Here is a 19636-nt window from a genome sequence, read left to right on the forward strand (position 1 = left end):
AATTCAAAAATGCGTGGGAAAAACATAAAGGAATCCTGTTCAGAAGGAATGGATCCTTAGAAGCTTAGCGGAGATGGGGTGGCCAGCACCAGTGGTTGGGAGGCAGGGCTAGTACTGGGCAGACTTCTACAGTCCATGCCCTGAAAATGGTAGATACAAATCAAGGTCAGGTATACATATAAAGTAGCGCATATTGACTTTATCTTGTTGGGCAGACTGGATGGACCATACAGATGTTTTTCTGCCGTCACCTACTATGTTACATTTCACCCTTAAGCTTCTATACTACAGAACTTCTTCCATAGAAATAGATTGGGCCTTGGGGGGGGGGGGGGGGGGGGGGGGGGGAGAATCTTATCTATGGATTCTCCATTTTGACCTCATTTTCAAACTTCTTGTGCCTTTTTACCAGTTTTTTGCTCATGTAAAGTTTAATCCAATTCCATAAAATTTTCAGTTATTTGCCCCTCCCCCCCCCGCCCCACAATTCAACCCCTTTTTACAGAATTCTTTCTAACTTCTGTTAGGTTGGAAAGAATTTAAAAAAAAATCATGAAAAAAAGACCAAACTGTTTGTCTGTGTACATCCTTGGTATCTATGCAATTCATGTATATAATTCTAAAACTAACACAATCAGAAAGTAAACAAAAGCTGTAATTATCAGAGCTTGGACACTCCTTCCCTCCCTCATTGAAACATATGACAGAGAAAATGATGACAGATAAAGATTAAATGACCTATCAAATATGCCCATCCTACTAACCCTTCCTTCTCTCAGATATCATGTGACTTATTACACACTTTCTTGAATTCAGAGTCTTCCAGGAGACCATTCCACCCTTTCCATAAAGTATGTTTTAGATTACTGCTGAGCCTTTCACCTTTCATCTTCATCCTAAGCTTCTTCATTACAGAGTTTGATTTCAACTGAAAGAGACACCTCCTGTGCATTTATGCAATTAAGTATTTAAATGTCTCTATCATACCGCTTCTCCTCCCCCCCTAAAGTAAACAAATTGAGATTCTTAAATCTGTCCCAATATGCTTTATAATGAAAATCACTAACCATTTTAGTAGCCGCCTACTAGACTGACTCCATCTTGTTTATATCATTTTGAAGGTGTGGTCTTCAGAATTATAATGCCTACTTGCAACCAATGTGGAGCGTTTACTCACCTTGGTAAAAACACAGGCTTCTGGGCTAGGTGTTCCCGCAGCTCTGGAGAGGTTGAGTCAGAATTCACGTACCGTTCCACGTAGTCAGACCAACGCTGAAATTACGCACAGAGCAAAGGAGTTACTAGGCATGCTAAAATATGACTGAACTCAACACTGCCTGCCTTCAACATACTGCTGTATGCTCCTCTGGGAACACACCAACCTATGAATCTCATACAAGGCATTTAACATTAGCCATCCTTCACCCTTTATTCAGACTGTAATAAATTATTTCTCTCCATATTACTCACTACAACTCTCTTAGAATCCCCACTTCTCTAGTTTGCTCCTTCATAATCACTCCTTCCTTTGTTCCTTTTATCACTTGCCCCTTACTAAGCATGAACTCCTACACACTTGTTTCAAATTCCCTTGAGACTATCCCATTCTACTTTTAGCTTCCAGGGCCAGCTTAACCATTAGGCAGCTGACTAGTGTAGTGGCAAACAGCTATGGTTAAAGCAAAACCATAGGTCCTGACAACCACACAAACTCAAAGAACCATCAGCATGTACTCTTACCTGCAGGAAGGGTAGGCAATTTTTTGAACAGGCCATAAATGGCCCTTGAAATGTCCTTTTCTCCAATCATGCATTTTTACAGGATGGTGAAGTATCAAAATTTCAGGGCATCCTAGTGGCCTGAAAGTTAGAGAGGAGAGAGCAAGGCTGAAGGTTTGCCCAGGTGCCTAATAGCTTTATACCAGCCCTGCTGTTAGTCTCAATGTCCACCTTTCCTTATCTCCCACTCAGTTTCCTCATCCCAGCTATCCTGTTCGCAAGATTCCTTCTCACTCTTCCACCCTTCAATTCATCTAAACAACTTCTCTTTATGGGTTTACACTCAACTCATGATTATACTCATACGTGGCTGGGAAATCCTACCATCTCTCAAACTCTGTGTAAGCTAATGTGCAGCATCATCCAGTTTAGAACTCAGAAGTGGACTAAAACATAACTATATACCAGTTCTGCAGAAATCATATTTTTGATTACCTACTAGTGAATATGCATAACGCTACCTTGTAAGAAGTGGACTTTTGTGCAGTCATTGAGTAAAAAGAAAACCTTACTATGTGCATCTGCTCTGTGACCTTCAACTTATATCTGCTTCATTTACTGTGGTATGTCCTCTCTTTCACACGCAGCTACCATGGGCCCCATTTAAACTGAAGCTGATAATATAAGCTCAGACTATGTGCACTGATGAAGCACTAAGTGTCTTATGGCAATATATACCCTGAGCTTTATACTGCCCTCTAGACAGTAACTTGGAATAAAAGAAGACCTCACAGTACAGGGAGCAAGTGTGAGCTGGGAGCCATACAGCAGATGCACATACAGGTAAGATAAGGTCTCCTATATTTATACCACTTTTCTCAAAAGAAAAAGAACAGATGTTATAATAGCTGGAGTCCTTGACTGCTCTCCCTTCATTCTGTGAAGCCAAGCAGAAGTGCCCATCTCTCCAAAAGCTGCATTTCTATTAAATTCTGCCCATAATCAGGAGTAGGGAGAAACAATCCCCTTAAAGCTGCTTTTTAAAACCTCTACAAATATTTGTATCCGAAGACAAAAGCAATGAAAACACTCAGCATTAGGGAAACACAAAGCCTCCTACTGAATTATTCTCAATTTCACTCAGAGCCTAGTTAAGCACACTTGGTGTCTCGCCTCTACTGTACAGCAAATGGCTTGTAATTTGTGTCCTGGCTACTGGAATGGCCCTTCACACTTTGCAAAGTAAGACTAACTAAAAGCCCTGCTAGCTAGGCAAAACACAAGATGTTATATTTCAAACGTATCTTGAGTGCTGCTTTCTGAAGTGCCTCTAGGATATATTAAAAGACTAAAAATGGGATTCAAAATATCACACACACATAACACTATGGGGCTCATTTTCAAAGCACTTAGACTTACAAAGTTCTATAGGTTACTATGTAACTCTGTAAGTCTAAGTGCTTTGAAAATACACCTCTATGACACTTTGCTAAAAGGAGTTGAAAGTAAATTTGTGTTACTTCAAAAGTCCCAGTTCTACATCTGTTCATTGCTAACTAAACATCATTTTCTTTAACATATTCTACTACTAAGGAATGGACTGTGAAGTTCAACTTTAGCTTTCTTAACTCAGGAAGTAATTGTCACAAGCCCTGTCAACAGAACAGTAACTGGGTGTGTCAAAAAATTATGTTTAACAAGTATACAGCAAACGTTAGAGGCTTTGTCAGGTGTTCAGCGCTGCATGCATCTGGTAGCGCTATACAAATGTTAATAACAACAACAAAACAGTAAAAGAAAACCTGACTAATTCTGTAGCTTCTGCTGCCTGAATTTTATGTGACACTCCAAAGTGGGAGAGCAACAAGATAGAGAGAAGGAAGCAAAAGAGGTAAGAAGAAAAAAAATACATAAATCTAGCAGCAACACCACTGAAAGACCCAGGAAAAAAAAAAAAAAAAGACAATGTAGAAAAAGTCAAAGAAATAAGAACATCCAGCAAAATGGTGAGTTAAGGAAAAGTTCATAGAGGGAAGAATAATTGAAAAAGAACAAAGGAAAAAATCAATAAGTCATTGTAGGTTATTAAAATTGTTTATTTTTATATTACAAATTGTTTTCTGCTTTGCAACAAACCACACACACAAAAAAATGCACAACAATTTGGCCAATTTAACAATCAGCAATCGTGGCCAGACTGCCTGGAGACAAATCAAACATTTTGATTGTTCCCCCCTCTCTTCCCAGCCTGATTCTTAGTTGTGGTTTGGAAATTGTCCTTTTCAAAAAGCCAGAGTTCAAACCTGCTCCACCCAGAAAGAGAGCCTAGTGTCCGAAACTGTCCTTTAGAACTGCACGAGAGATTCACAAGTGAGCTGCTCTTACCTCCGCCTCCACAGGATCATCAGAGTTCTCTTCTTCAGTGTCCAACAGCTCAATGGTTAACTGAACAGGACCTCGGCTCTGGATGAACATCAGCTGCAAATGAGAATCATGATTAGCCATTGAATACTCAACCATCACAGAGCAACATGTGATGATTAATAAATGTGATATATAAATATGAACAGTAATAATGACTGATTAACTGCCTTGTAGCCTAAATGACAGGACACCATTCAACTGCTGATACTGTAGCCCATTCTTTAGCATAAGAGGGAAATTTGCACTATTCATGTTGCACCATTTCAACCTTTCCTGTGTCCTGATGTTTACAACCAAACCCAGGCGGTAAAGGCCATTAGCACCGGATTAGCGCCGCATAAGTGAGCTCAGAATGCTCAGAGGCTCTAGCGAAGGAGAGAACAAGTGTGCCAAAGATTAGCACAAACAGCATGCAAATGAAGTCGAACAGATGTTAATAAGGTTATTTACTATTCCTTCCCAATACTTAGAAAGGAGCACAAAAAAGAAATCATCCCTTACTGCTGAAAAAATAACGTCAGCTTGGAGCAGGTGTTAGGGTGTTCAAAGACAGGCCTTCTCATGATTCTCTCTGTCAAATCTGCCGGTTCTTCTTTAATTTTGAAGCTGAAGAAAGCCTATGCAAGTCCCTAAGTGCCAGCAGTGAGAAACAAATGTGCGTGAGTAAAAAAACCTGAAAGTTAAAGTACACATTGGTGCCTGTTTCCTGTGTTTAAAATATCCAAGTAAAAAAACAAAAAAAAAACTGAAAAGCTTATATTTAAAGGCGCAGAAAAGAGACACCAATTTGGGTGTCACGTTCAAATTTGCCTGAAACATGCGCACAGGAGCTGGACTTAACAGCGAAACTCTTCTGCATATGTGCCAAGCACATCCCCCCTGCCTTGCTTTTAAACATATAAGTATTGCCATACTGGGAAAGACCCAAGGCCTATCAAGCCCAGCATCCTGTTTCCAACAGTGGCCAATCCAGGTCACAAATACCTGGCAAGATCCCAAAACACAGTGCATATAATTTGCATGCCATATCAATTCAATTCAGGTTGTCCATTTTAGGTGGGACAACGTTGGTACAATAATATGGGTATGACACTATATGAATACAAACTTGTTTGTAGGTAGGACCTTACGTGAGTACAATCTATCTGGTTAGCTACAATGTGTGACACTGAAGGATGCGAGAGTGGTTGGTATTTTTTCCTTCGATAGTTTTATAGTTCATCTGGGAGTTAATGTTATGTTTGGTTATGTAGCAGGCTTTTATCTTCTGTAATCGTATTCCCTTATGGAACAGTAGGGCTAAGGTCATTGTTCTTTCAGTCTGTTTGAGTGAATGATGCAAAGAGATGAGATATTAATCAACAGTTCATAAGTAGCACCTTGAAGAATCTGGAAAACTAGACGGGCAACTTTAAACTTAATGCTTTTGGCTATGGGTAGCCAATGTAGTTTAGCAAGGTATGTCAACACACTAGTATATCTGTTCAGTTTGAAGACTAATCTTGCCACTGTGTTCTGTATTATCTGCAGTTTATTTTGATATTGTTTTTTAATATCAGAAAAAAGGTTCTTGCAGTAGTTCAGATATGGTAGGGATCAGCACTTGGACTAGGAGTGCAAAGGCTTTTTGATTGAAAGGTGATCTGATTGAACGTAGTGGTCTCATTTTAAACATCGTTTTCTTCCATAGTTGGTTGATGTGGGATGAGAATGATAGGGATGGAGTCTGGAGTGACCCCAAGTACTTTGGCTTCTGATTCAACTGAGGAAGTTTTGTCGTTGGGTAGTGATATAGAGATTGGGACCTCAATTCCTTGATTTCAGAACCATAGTATCTTAGTCTTTTACACATTCAGTTTGCTTTCTGAAGCCCAAGTCTGAATAGTATTCATCCCGGTTATTACGGACCAGGCTGGGTCTTGATGTGAAAATGTCAGTGGTAGGAGGAGCATAATGTTGTCGGCGTATGATAGTAGTAGCTCTCCTAATCCTAGGTTTATTGAGCTGAGAAAGACGAGAAGAAGTTGAACAAAATTGGGGAGAGCAAGGATCCTTGGGGTACACCACATTTTGGGATCCAGTAGTTGGAAAGATGTTTGTTTAGTGTAACAGAGTAGCATCGGTTTGAGAGGAATTCATTGAATCATTTGAAAACTGCTCCTGTTATTTTCATTTGATTCAGTCTTTCAAGTAATATTTTGTGATCCACTGCATCAAACACAGCTGATATGTCGAACTGAAGTAGTAGGACCTAGTTCCCCTTACATAGATACTGTTTGATGTACATTGTTAGGACTAGAAGCAGGGTTTCAGTGCTATGTGCAGCTCTGAATTGTGACTGGTATAAAGTGGAAAAAGTGTCTAGATATTTGGAAAGTTGTTTGCTAACGTAGGATTCCATTATTTTCATAAAGAGGGGTATGCTCGCTGCTGGGTCATAACTTGCTGTCGAGGTTGTATCTAACCCTGAGCCCTTCAACAGTGGTGTGACAATTTTGCCCATGACTACCAGAAGTGAGCCTGATTCAAGTAGCTTGTTAAGGAAGTCTGTTAGCCATTGAACCACCTCTGGCGGAGAGGTTTGGAACAGGAATTCTGGGCAGTGGACTAGGAAGCAGTGTAAGTGGGAGCATTTCATTAGCACAGATTTTGTTTCCTCAAATGATAATGGTTCAGATACTTCCCATATTTGATTTATTTTGGTTCTAGACCAGCATTGGCTCCCACATTTGTGATTTTTAAGGTGTTCTTTGTTGGGTTGCTTTTATCTAAGTCTAATCTGACTTGATCGCTTGTTCTCAAAAAAGTCTGCTAATTCTTGGGCGGAGAGGCAAGGTTGATGAGATTTATCAGCAGAGTAGATGGGAGATTAGACTTCTGACTAGGGTGAATAGTTTTTTTTTTTTTTATTGTCAAGGAGTGGCCTAGTGGTTAGGGTGGTGGTGGACTTTGGTCCTGAGGAACTGAGTTCGATTCCCGGCACAGGCAGCTCCTTGTGACTCTGGGCAAGTCACTTAACCCTCCATTGCCCGCCGCATTGAGCCTGCCATGAGTGGGAAAGCGCGGGGTACAAATGTAACATAAATAAAAAATAAAACTAGACTGCTATAGTATTTTATTTTGGAGCTGGCTACTTTTATTTTATAGTGAAGAAAAACAAATTTCCATTTGGACCTATCATCAAGGTTTTGGTTTTCTCCATTGCTTTTCAAGGTGTCATTTAAATTTCAGCTGAGATAGTTCTTCAGAGAACCAAGGGGATTTTTGAATTGTCTTGACCTCTTTGGTAGTCACTGGGGCAATTTTAACAAGCACTGATCTTACTGTAGTATCCTAGATGACTTTTACCGAATCTTGTGTAGGGATTCTAGGGGTAAGGGAGTGTTTCTTAACTCGGTACAGAAGTTGGATTTGTTGATTTTCCCCCAGATGTTATCAGTTTGAAAGGTTGATGTTTGGGGCTAAGTCATCAGGGTGGATGTTTTAATAGTGAAGTCTAGCTGGCTGAGTCATCAGGGTGGATATCAATAGTGAAGTCTAGCTGGAAGTGAACAGACCATGGTATAGGCTTCCATTTAAATGAGTTAATCAGGTTGTTGGGGTATGAGGTAAGGAAGTCCAGTGTATGGCCTTGCTCGTGAGTTGGACCTTCAGCAAATAAGGTGAGTTGATTTGTCTTCAAGAACGATCTGAAGTTTTTAACACTGGAATCCGTTTCGTTTTCTAGGTGTATGCTTAGATCTTCTATGAAAACTATTCTAGGAAATTGGGACAAGGCAGATGAAATGATTTCCATTATTGTAGGTTCATCCTTGGTCCAGGGTCCTAGTGGACGGTAAATGAGTAGAGCAATCTGGCGGCCTTCCTTGGACTCATCATGGAATTTGCATAGCATATATTCCAGTTCTATGAGTACCTCTGTACTGACTAAGGATATGGGTAAAAAGCTCTTATAAATGAGGGCCAGTCCTCTCCCTTTATCATCTTGTCTAGGAGAGTGAAGAATGTTGTACTCAAGGGGGCATAAATGGGGTATAGTCAGGCATAAATGAGGTATAGTCAGGCTATTGGCCTCTGTAAGCCATGTCTTGGATATGAACAGGAGGCCTTGTTTACTACGGATCTTGCATTGACAGAGATTACTGGTAGTAGGTGGATTGGTTGGTCAGGTTCAGTAGAGAGAGTTTTAGGTCTCACAGGGGAATTCAATTTGGTTTGCTGAGAGTTAGGTGAGCAGTCTGATCTAGCATGTGCCTTCAGCTAGGTTGTCCATCATTAGGCCCAAGAGGGCAATACAGAGTACTAAAGTATTAAAGGTTGCTTATGAACAACTTGAAAAACTAAAGGTGGACAAAGCCATGGGACCGGACGGGATTCATCCCAGGATATTGAGGGAGCTCAGACAGGTTCTGGCGGGTCCTCGTAAAGATTTGTTTAATAAATCCTTGGGGGAGATTCCATGAGATTGGAGAAGAGCAGATGTGGTCTCTCTTCACAAAAGTGGTGACAGAGAAGAAGCTGGAAATTACAGGCCAATACGCCTCACTTCGGTTATTGAAAAAGTAATGGAAGCGATGCTGAAGGAAAAAGATAGTGAATTTCCTGGAATACAGTAAGTTGCAAGATCCAAGATATATGGTTTTACCAAAGGTAAATCATGCCAAACAAATCTCATTGAATTCTTTGACTGTGTGACCAGAGATTTAAATCAAGGACGTGCAATAGATGTAATCTACTTAGATTTCAGCAAAGCCTTTGATATGGTTCCTCATAGGAGACGTTATGTGTTAGACAGTGAGAGGGATCTTGGGGTGATAGTATTGGAGGATCTGAAGGCGACGAAACAGTGTGACAAGGTGGTAGCTGTAGCCAGAAGGATGTTAGGCTGTAGAGAGAGAGGTGTAACCAGCAGAAGAAAGGAGGTGTTGATGCCACTGTACAAGTTGTTCGTGAGGCCCCACTTGGAGTATTGTGTTCAGTTTTGGAGGCCGTATTTTGCAAAGGATATAAAAAGACTTGAAGCGGTGCAAAGAAAAGCTACAAAAATGGTATGGGATTTACGTTACAAGACATACAAGAAGAGACTTACTGAACATGTGTAACTTGGAGGAAAGGAGAAACAGGGATGACATTATACAGAAGTTCAAATATCTGAAAGATACTAATCCGCAAATAAACCTCTTCCAGAGCCTATATCCTAAAAAAACTTCAGACTGCCCAAAATACAGCAGCAAGACTCATCTTTGGCAGATCACATTTTGAGAGTGCAACTCCTTTCCGTGCAAGACTGCACTGGCTCCCAATCAAAGAATGTATCAATTTCAAAGCCCAGACTTTAATCCACAAAATAATACACGGAAAATCTCCGAACTATATGATAAATCTGGTTGACCTTCCAGCAAGAAACATGTCTATATCCTCACGAAAGTACCTCAACCTGCACTATCCCAGCTGTAAAGGTCTCAAGTACAAAACTTATTATGGATCCAATTTCTCCTTCCTGGGAAGCCGTCTATGGAACGCTCTCCCTAGACCTATCCGAGCAATCAATGACCACCTACCATTCAGAAAAGCACTAAAAACCCATCTATTCAAACAAGCCTACCCAAAAGACCCAGATTAATCTCATGAACCCATCTATCTTACATATACTGAAGAGAAAACGACATTGACCCAGGATCTATCTCCCACCTTACCCTCCTCTATCACCTGTCTCTACCTACCTACCCATCCATTTACTACCCATCCATCCTTCTATTATGTTATACTTAATTTCCTACTTTACATAACAAAATTCTGTGTTACCTATTACTATGTAAGCCGCATTGAGCCTGCTTTTAGTGGGAAAGTGCGGGATACAAATATAATAAATAAATAAATAGAGCACATGAATTGAGGTTGAAGTGGGGGGTGGGGGAGCAGACTTAGTAAAAATGTCAAAGTATTTTTTCACTGAGAGGGTGGTGGATACTTGGAATGCCCTCCCGTGGGAGGTGGTGGAGATGAAAACGTAGACGGATTTCAAAATGCATGGGATAAACACAAAGGAATCCTATTCAGAAGGAATGGATCCACAGAAGCTCGTCTTATTTTTTTCTTCCGTATATTTGTAGACCATTTGGCTATTATTGAAGTATTTTCTAGTGCTATAGTCATACACTATTTTGGATACATCAAGGTTTTATGTAATATTTAGCTTTATTGCCACCATCTTGCACATCTTTAAGCATATTACATTTACATATTACATTTTCTGTTTTATATTTTTGGTATATACGTAATATATGCTATGGTAAACCATTTTACAGGATTCACTGGAATTATGGGAACAATTCAGTTTACAACATCATCTGTATTTCGTTCCCTGTACTACATATCCATTCCACGCTACATATTTTTGTTTCCATTCATTCACATATTTTGTTATCCTTTTTGTATGTATACAACCATCACCTGGTCTAGTAAAGAACTCTCTGAATCAAAAGGTAAATGCAACATATATTTGTCATAAATTCACCACCATACTTTTTTGTTTAAACGATAAATATACAGGTCTTATCACAACCTCTTTAAATTAGTGCAGTATGATGCATGTACGTTAGAAAGTGCACTAATTGGTACATTGCTCACATTTCATATGATCAAAATTGTATTCATTTTATATTTCATATTGTTTTACATATATTGTATTTTAAGTTCTCTCATTTTATGTTTCATTTCCAACAGAACCCTGAGGCAGGCACTTAGTGCCGAAACATGGTGCCGTATTGGGTACTACTGCATGTTATTGCAAGTATAAGCAATAAAGTGTTTTGCCATTGAGGATCATCCTGTGTACCTGGTTTTTCTCAAGCCTTTCCACTGTCATTTGACTATTTTGTTTTACGAGGTATTCCTTTTGGTTTTCTCCTTGCTTCCAGTGATTCTCTATCACCCTTCCTAACCTCAGGAGAGGCAGGCAGGGATACCTACAGGAGCTTCCTTTGAGGGTAAGCCTGCAAATACACATTCAGACCTATGGATCCATTCCCCTTACACTGAGAAAAGAATGTAAACCTAGAGGTTAGCACCTATCATGGGATCTAGCAACATACAGCCCAAAGAAAGATATAAGTGCGAGGTCACAAGAATGTCTTCCATTCCCCTCTATAAAGTAAATGTTTGCTGAAACAAAAATTTGCTTGACCTTTCTGTATTCTCTTTATAGGCACTGCTGACGCAGTACAACAGCATCACCCCCCTAAAAAGCAGAAAGTGCACCTTCCTGGCCACCACAAAAGTTACCATACTATTGCCTGTTGATGGAAGCAACTACAGTTGTTGTGGTGGCAAAACACCCTTACTGGTCCTTCCAAGAAGATGAAATCTAAGGTATAAACAGCTAGACGAACCAAAAATACACTATCAATGGTTGTTCATCCAAGCACTAGTCCAGGCAGATCTTGCTTAGCTATGCAAGCATACCTGGGAATATTTAGGTATAGTATTTCATATTCCCCTTAGTTTGAAACAGTTATATGCATATTTTCAAAGCACTTAGCCTTCCAAAGTTCCATAGAAACCTATGGAACTTTGGAAGGCTAAGTGCTTTGAAAATATGTACGTTAATGTACCAAAAAGTCTCGGGTCAAAAACATTCTTGTACCAAATGAATTGAAGTGCTAGCACCTCAGCTGAATAGGCTGACCTTGATGAAAATTCTAATCAAACGGCAGACAACTGGCTCAACCCTTGGAACAGATTGAACAACCAAAAACAATCACTCCACACTGAGTCATGTTTGCAATATCTAGAGTAGATGATACTAGTAGCTATAGGAATATGATAACTAGTAACAGTCATATGCAAACATACTAACATAATAGATGACAGCAGATAAAGAGCTATACAGTACATCTAGTCTGCCCAAGTTCACAGGATTAAATATATGTATCCTGCCATTGACCTCAGTTCCTGCAATTAATCACATGCATAAACTTACTTTCAATCTACTTATGAGTCTTCAAGAGCAGTTGATTTATTCAGTTGGTAGATTTGCATCAGCAACCCCATTGATGGTGAGGTTGCATTGGCTTCCGGTGGAGGCCAGGGCTCAGCTTAAATTGCACGTTATTACATTCAAGATCATTTACGGCATTGCACCCGTATGCGATCTGGTTGAGTTTTTATATGGTAGCTTTATTAACAGGAAAACTCGTGACAAAATGTTGTTAAATTTTCCATCGGTCGGATTTGTTCAATCTAAGAAGTTGACTCTTTCCTTTATTATCAGATCACTTCATTGTGGAATTCGCTACCTTTAGAGATTCGTTTGCTTTATAACTATCAATTTTTCATAACGTCCTTAAAACTATTTCAGAAGTACTTTGCATAATAAACTGTAAGTTGTATCATTTGGTTTTTAATAGTTTTAATACTGATCACGCTTTTTGTTTGCTTACGATAGAATTTGTTGACAGTTTTGTAGTTTCAAGAGTTATGGCTCTCTCTCTCTTAATTGTACTCTGCAATGAACTAAATTTGGTATTTCCAGATAAGAAATCCTGTATAGCATTACATAAAACATACACCACTCCTAAGCAGTGTAAAAATATAGTTGCCACCTTGGTGGGGGGCAGAGATGCAGCTAACCAGAAAGAATCAGAGTAGACATGAGAATTCCAACTTTTAGCTATGTTCAATCACATGCACAACCCACTGGTTTTAAGGGAACCTATCTGCCCCTGTGAGGAAGAGAGCCTATCTGCCCCTGTGAGGAACAGACTCACAGGGCATCACTAGCACATCAGAGGGCAGACAAGATCCAAGGTACCTGAATGTTTGGCCTCATATTTTGAAATGACATCTGGTGTACTTGAAAAAAAGCACACTGAAGGAAGAACAGCTCACCCTGAATCCTTCAGTCTAGTAAAATCTAATTCTACATTTAAGAAACAAGAAACCAAAGGATTGGGCCCCCCCAAACCTTTATAAAGAACCTCATCGCTTTTCATAACAACATGGCTAAAATAAGGCAGACCACTGAGAGTTTCCTAGACACATAATAGTAGACCATTTTCTCAGTTCCAAAAGGGTAAGAATGACACTACCAGTGCTATGCCTTTTGCCAGTACACATTTTCAGTTGTGCAGCTTCTGCAGCCTCTTTAAGAGCATTCAAGAACTTCTGCCATGACACTGCTGAATGGGAAAGGTCGGTGCTGCACACTGCCGGTTGAAAACTCGGGTGAGATACGAAATGCCAGTTTCAATAAAAAGATTCCAACCTGAAATTCTGCAGATCCTTTAGAGCAGAAGATGCTTCCATTTTAAAAAGGGATTTTAAAAGAGCAAGCTTCTCCTGTTAAGCAAGAGCTGTTAGCCATCACTGTACCCATGCATAGCCCTGCTTGCAGAGTACCAAAGTCTGCTAAATTAGAGCCTGAAAGGCTTGAATAAAGGGAAAACCTATAATATAGAATCACCTAAGTGAGACAGGCAACTTTATCAAAGAATCACAATGCCTAAGACTTCCAGGAATATGGAAATGACTTTTAGAGTTCTTTTCTTCAGCAGAGTTGAAATTCAGAAAGGATATCCCCTTCACCCACCAGGGAAAAATGTTTTCTGTTTCAGCAGATCCAATAGGGAACTAGCTCTGATGTCACAGCTGACATGATTGAAACTGCCACTTCATCCAGCAAACCAATCCATTTTGCTGCCTGACATGAAATGCCTAGTCACACGCCTGGGGCGAACACTCCGGCCATCTGGAGGGTCTGTCCCCAGGACAGTTCAGGTTCACCTGCACCTGTCACTTGTGCTCTACACTAGCAACCCTCCTCCCATTGACTGGGTCACAACCGCCTCTGGGAGAGTCTCCCGCTTTCAAATTATCCCCTGTGATTTCTAGGTTGAGGCCACACTTCCAGAGTTCCCACAGTTTCAGAAAGCACCCATAGACCCAAACACACCAGGATTCTTAGTCAGTCCAGACAAGAAGAGAGAACAATTAGGTTTATTTTCATAAAATATTGAACAGTGAACTATAAAACAGATGGGAAAACAGCACACAATAACAGGTAACTGAAATAGGATTAATTATAAACTATCTAAGCATTTTTATCACTACCTGAATAGTGCCTGGAAAGTACAGGAAATATAGCTGCTCACCAGTTACGGAAAGTGAAAATACTTACCTGTAGCAGGTATTCTTCAAGGACAGCAGGCTTCATATTCTCACGAGTGACACCGATCCGCACCACCTGGTCTGGCATTTTGCCAAAGCTAAAAATAAAGCTTTGTGGAGCACGAGCCATGCTCCACCACGCATGCGCAACTGCCTTCCTGCCCTCTGCATGAACCTGGTCTCATCAGTTTAGTACTAAAGCAAACTAAAAATAACAAAGGAGACAAATCCAAGGGGAGGTAGGATTGTGAGAATATGAAGCCTGTTGTCCTTGGAGAACACCTGCAACAGGCAAGTATCTTCGCTTTCTCAGAGGACAAGAAGGCTTCAATCTTCTCACAAGTGGGGAATCAATCCCTAGCAATCAGGCTCACCCAAAACAAAAAACATTGGGCAACTGGCCCTCGCAACAGCGAGGAAATAACACAGATTAACCTGAAACTATACACTACTAAATATACTAGACAACTTTGGTATATGAAGCACAGTCCACATATGGTTTCAAGGATTCCTGAAATCAAGATCTTACAAAGTGAAAATGAAAGGAACCTAATCCTCTCCTTGGTCACCGGACTATGGCGTCCCTCAGGGTTCTTCATTACTGCCCATTCCGATGTCACCACTAGGCAACAGATTAGAAACAGCAGGATTCAAAACATTCAAATATGCTGACAATGTTACCATCTACATAACCTTCAAAAAGAACATTAAAGACATCTTACAAAAGGCAAAACTTGGCTTAAATCTGATGGAAACCTGGGCCTAAGAATCAAAACTAAAGCTAAAGAAAAAACTAAATTCATGGTCATTACCAACCTATTTGACCAAAACGACTACAATAGTTTCACAATTGACACCACTTCGTTCCCCATTGACAATCTGAAAATTCTAGGTATAATTATAAACAAACATTTAACATTTGATACTCAAGTTTCCTTAGTAATCACAAAATCAAGCAGATGAAGCCATTACGTATGGGATGTAACAAAAGCAATCCCTATATAGGGTGGGAACAGGTCACACCACCCGCTAGCACTTGTGCTCCAAAACGCGCATCCCTCCTAGCAGCCACATCCAGCCTGTAATGTCGGGCAAAAGAGAGCTTAGAAGCCCATGTTGCTGCACTGCATATCTCTTGACGAGAGAGTGCTCCAGTTTCAGCCCAAGAGGAAGAAATCGCTCTGGTAGAATGCACCTTAAAGGCTACAGGCGGAGACCGGCCGGCAAGCAGATAAGCTGAAAAGATAGTTTCTTTGAGCCAGCGGGCAACAGTGGCTTTAGACGCTGGAGACCCTCTGCGAGGACCTGATAGCAAAACAAACAGATCATAGATCCTGAAAGAGATAGTAACTCGCAGATACTGCAGCAGAGTCCTGCGCACATCCAACAGGTGCAACTGACCAAAAGATTCTGGAAACTCCTCCTTATCAAAGGAGGGCAAGAAAATAGGCTGGTTTAGGTGAAACGCTGAAACCACCTTAGGCATGAAGGAAGGCACGGTCCGAACCGTGACCCCGGACTCTGAGAATTGCAGAAATGGGTCTCTACTGGACAGCGCCTGGAGCTCTGACACCCGTCTCGCCGAAGTAATGGCTACAAGAAAAACAGCCTTTTAGTGTCAAATCTTTCTCCGATGCTCACCGAAGCGGCTCAAAAGGAGAAGCCTGCAGGGCCTTCAAAACTAGCCCCAGGTTCCAAGCTGGACAGGGTGCTCGCACGGAAGGCCGGAGCTGAAGCACCCCACTAAGAAACCGTGCCACATCTGGATGAGCAGCTAAAGACACGCCTTCAACCTTACCACGAAGGGAGGCCAATGCTGCCACTTGCACCCGCAGGGAATTATAGGCCAAGCCTATTTGTACACCATCCTGCAAAAAGTCCAGAATCGGTGGGATAGGAGCCCGCACGGGTGTGATCGCTTTTGAAGCACACCAAGACTCAAACTGGCGCCAAATCCTGGCATAAGCCACGGAAGTGGAACGCTTGCGGGCCTGCAGGAGAGTGGAAATGACTGTGTTTGAATAGCCTTTGTCCCTCAATTGCGCCCTCTCAATCGCCATGCCATAATAGCAAAGCGGCAGGTGTCCTCCATGGCTACCAGGCCCTGTGACAACAGGTTCGGTACCAGAGGTAAAGGAAGGGGAGCCTCCACTAGCATCTGTCGGAGGTCTGCATACCAAGGCCTCCTGGGCCAATCCGGGGCGATGAGGACCACTTCTCCTGGGTACAGCCGAATCCGCAGGAGCAGGCGCCCTATCAAGGGCCACGGAGGGAACACATATAGTAGGCCCAGAGGCCAGGGCTGAGTCAAGGCATCCAACCTTGCCAAGCGAGGATCTCTCCATCTAATGAAGAAGCACGTGACTTTGGCATTTGAACTTGTCGCCATAAGATCCATCACGGGCTTGCCCCATTTGGCACATATCTGCAGGAATACTTCGTCTGCTAGGTCCCATTCTGCTGGATCGATCTGATGCCTGCTTAGATAATCGGCTTGCACGTTGCTCTGACCTGCAATGTGAGCTGCCGACAGAAACTGAAGATGCAGCTCGGCCCAGTGGCAAATCTGTTCGGCCTGCGCGGCCAGTGCTCTGCACTGAGTGCCGCCTTGTCGATTTATGTAGGCTACTGCTGTCGTGTTGTCCGACATCACTCTGACAGCCAATCCTTCCAGGGTCACTTGAAAGGCCAGAAGCGCCTGAAACACCGCTTTCAACTCCAGGCGGTTGATGGACCACTCCGACTCCTCGGGTGTCCATAGACCCTGGGCATGCTTCCCCTTGCAATGTGCGCCCCAGCCCTTCAGGCTGGCATCTGTCACTACTAGACACCAATCGGGGAGCGCCAGCGGCATTCCTCGCCACAGCATGCTGTCTGAGAGCCACCACTCCATGCTGAGTCGGGCCGCAGGGAGCCAAGAAAGTCTGCATTGATAATCCTGAGAAACTGGAGACCATCTTTGAAGTAGGGAATACTGTAGAGGTCTCAGGTGCGCTCTCGCCCAGGGCACCACTTCCAATGTGGCTGTCATCGATCCCAGCAGCTGGACAATGTCCCAAGCTCGCGGGCGGGGCATTCTCAGGAACAGACGGACCTGATTCTGAAGCACCGCCTTAGCTCCGGTAGGTTTAAATAGCCCGAGTCTGTGTCAAACCTGGCCCCCAAATATTCTAGAGATTGCGAGGGGGTCAGGTGACTTTTGGCCATATTGACGACCCAGACTAGAGATTGAAGTACTGAGACCACTCTGGCTGTACCTTGATAGCTCTCTGTTACACAGTCTGCTCTGATGAGCCAGTCGTCTAGGTACGGGTGAACCATGATAGCTGCTTTGCTCAGGTGAGAAGGTACCACCACCATTACCTTCGAAAAGGTTCGGGGAGCTGTGGCGAGACCAAAAGGCAAGGCCCGGAACTGGAAATGTTTTCCCAACACCGCAAACCTCAGAAACTTCTGGTGCGGGGGCCAAATTGGTATGTGCAAGTAAGCTTCTTTCAGGTCCAGAGACGTGAGAAACTCTCCTGGCTGTACTGCAGCAATGACGGAGCGCAGGGATTCCATGTGGAAATGCCGCACTCTCAGGGACTTGTTTAATTCTTTTAAGTCCAGAATAGGGCGAAAAGACCCACCTTTTCACGGCACCACAAAGTAGATGGAGTATCGGCCGTAGCTGTGTTTGGTGGGAGGTACCGGGGACATGGCCCCTAACTGAATCAGACCTTGCAAAGTCTCCTCTACTGCCGCCCGTTTGGCGGCAGAACCGCATTGGGACTCCACAAACACGTCTCTTACTGGGGCGTTGAATTCTATTCTGTAGCCATCTCTGATCAGGTCCAGAACCCACTGATCTGAGGAAATATTGGCCCACTCCTCGGCAAAGAGGGAAAGACGTCCTCCGATGACAGGAAGCGAGGAGGGGGCCGGCGCACCATCATTGAGAGGGTTGCCCCTGAACTCCAGGCCTAGAGCCGGTGGCTGTGGAACGCTTTTCCGAGCGAGAGTTCCTCTGCTGAAAAACGGGCATGAGAAGTGAACCCAGCAGAACGCCCCGGGCGGTACCTTCTAGCTTCACGGAAGCGAGGTCTATAAGAGGAGTGGACCGCCTGGCCCCTGGAGGAAGGCCTCGGCCTATCTTCGGGCAAGCGCTGGGGTTTAGGATCTCCCAGGCCTTTAACAATTTATTTTTCCAACTCCTCACCAAATAGGAGAAGGCCTTGAAAGGGCAACTTCACCAACCTTTGCTTAGAGGCCATGTCCGCTGCCCAATGTCGTAGCCAAATAAGACGGCGAGCCGCCACTGCTACTGCCATTTGTTTAGCCAAAGCTCTGACAATATCATCAAGGGCATCAGCCAAAAAGGACAAGGCCGACTTCAGCCGCGGAGCCACATCCGAGAAGGGCTCCGCTCCATCTCCGGGCTGCTCCACTGCCTGTTGCAACCACGCCAGGCAGGCTCTAGCAGCATAACAACTGCATGCAGACGCCCGAACAGTAAGACCTGCAATTTCAAAGGACTGTTTAAGTGCTGCTTCCAGCCTACGGTCTTGTATATCCTTCAGGGCAACTCCTCCTTCCACAGGGAGGGTAGTTCTCTTTGAGAACCGCAGTGACTAGGGCATCTACTTTAGGCCTTGCAAAGCGAGCCAAATGCTCCTCACGCAGAGGGTGTAATTGCCCATAGCCCTGGAAACTTTCAAAGGTCCCTCGGGGTCAGCCCACTGAGCGGAAATAAGCTCTTGGATGGAGTCATGCAAAGGAAAGGCTCGAGCAGGCTTTTTGGTACTAGCCATCCTAGGATTCACAGAGGAGGCCGTGCCACTGTCAGGCTCTTCAATAGAAAGGACCTGTAGGGCATCTGAAATAAGCGCTGGCAGCTCATCACGGTGGAAAATCCTCACCGCGGAGGGATCATCCAGATCCTGTGGTAATTCTGCACCTGACTCTGGCTCCTCAGACCACGAAGGCCTGCCAGAACTCTCCGAATCCTTACAGCCCGACCACGGAGTGGGAGGGGGGGGGAGGAAAGGAGGCGCACCACAATCTGAAGGGGAATTAGCCCTTCTATGCTTTTCTTTATGCCAATTATCAGGGAAAATAGCCTCAGCGGGCAGTCCCAGGCCAGAATCCACGGGGGGGGGGGGGGGGGGGGGGGGGGGAGAGGACGGAGGACAATAGAAGGGGCCTCACACGACCCTTGAGGGAGAGCTCTTTTCAGCATGTATGCTTTATGCAATAACAACACAAAATTAGGGGAGAAAAACTCGCCCTGGGCACCCAGATCCCGTCCGGGGCTAGCCGCTCCCTGAATAGCCTCAATTCGAGGTCC

At 43.2% G+C, this 19636-nt stretch overlaps 1 protein-coding gene across 1 annotated transcript in view; it reads right to left on the reverse strand.

Moving 5' to 3' along the window:
- Positions 1 to 19636, reverse strand: part of SIN3A (SIN3 transcription regulator family member A) — a 399111-nt gene that overhangs the window by 44159 nt on the left and 335316 nt on the right. Inside the window, exons 19-20 of the mRNA XM_030186804.1 lie at positions 4105 to 4197; positions 1178 to 1272 (exon numbers count right to left, since the gene is read on the reverse strand). Of these exons, the coding sequence (XP_030042664.1) occupies positions 1178 to 1272; positions 4105 to 4197 (188 nt within the window). The remainder of the gene's footprint in view (positions 1 to 1177; positions 1273 to 4104; positions 4198 to 19636) is intronic.

Source organism: Microcaecilia unicolor, chromosome 1 (assembly GCF_901765095.1).
Source record: "Microcaecilia unicolor chromosome 1, aMicUni1.1, whole genome shotgun sequence".
NCBI lineage: Eukaryota > Metazoa > Chordata > Amphibia > Gymnophiona > Siphonopidae > Microcaecilia > Microcaecilia unicolor.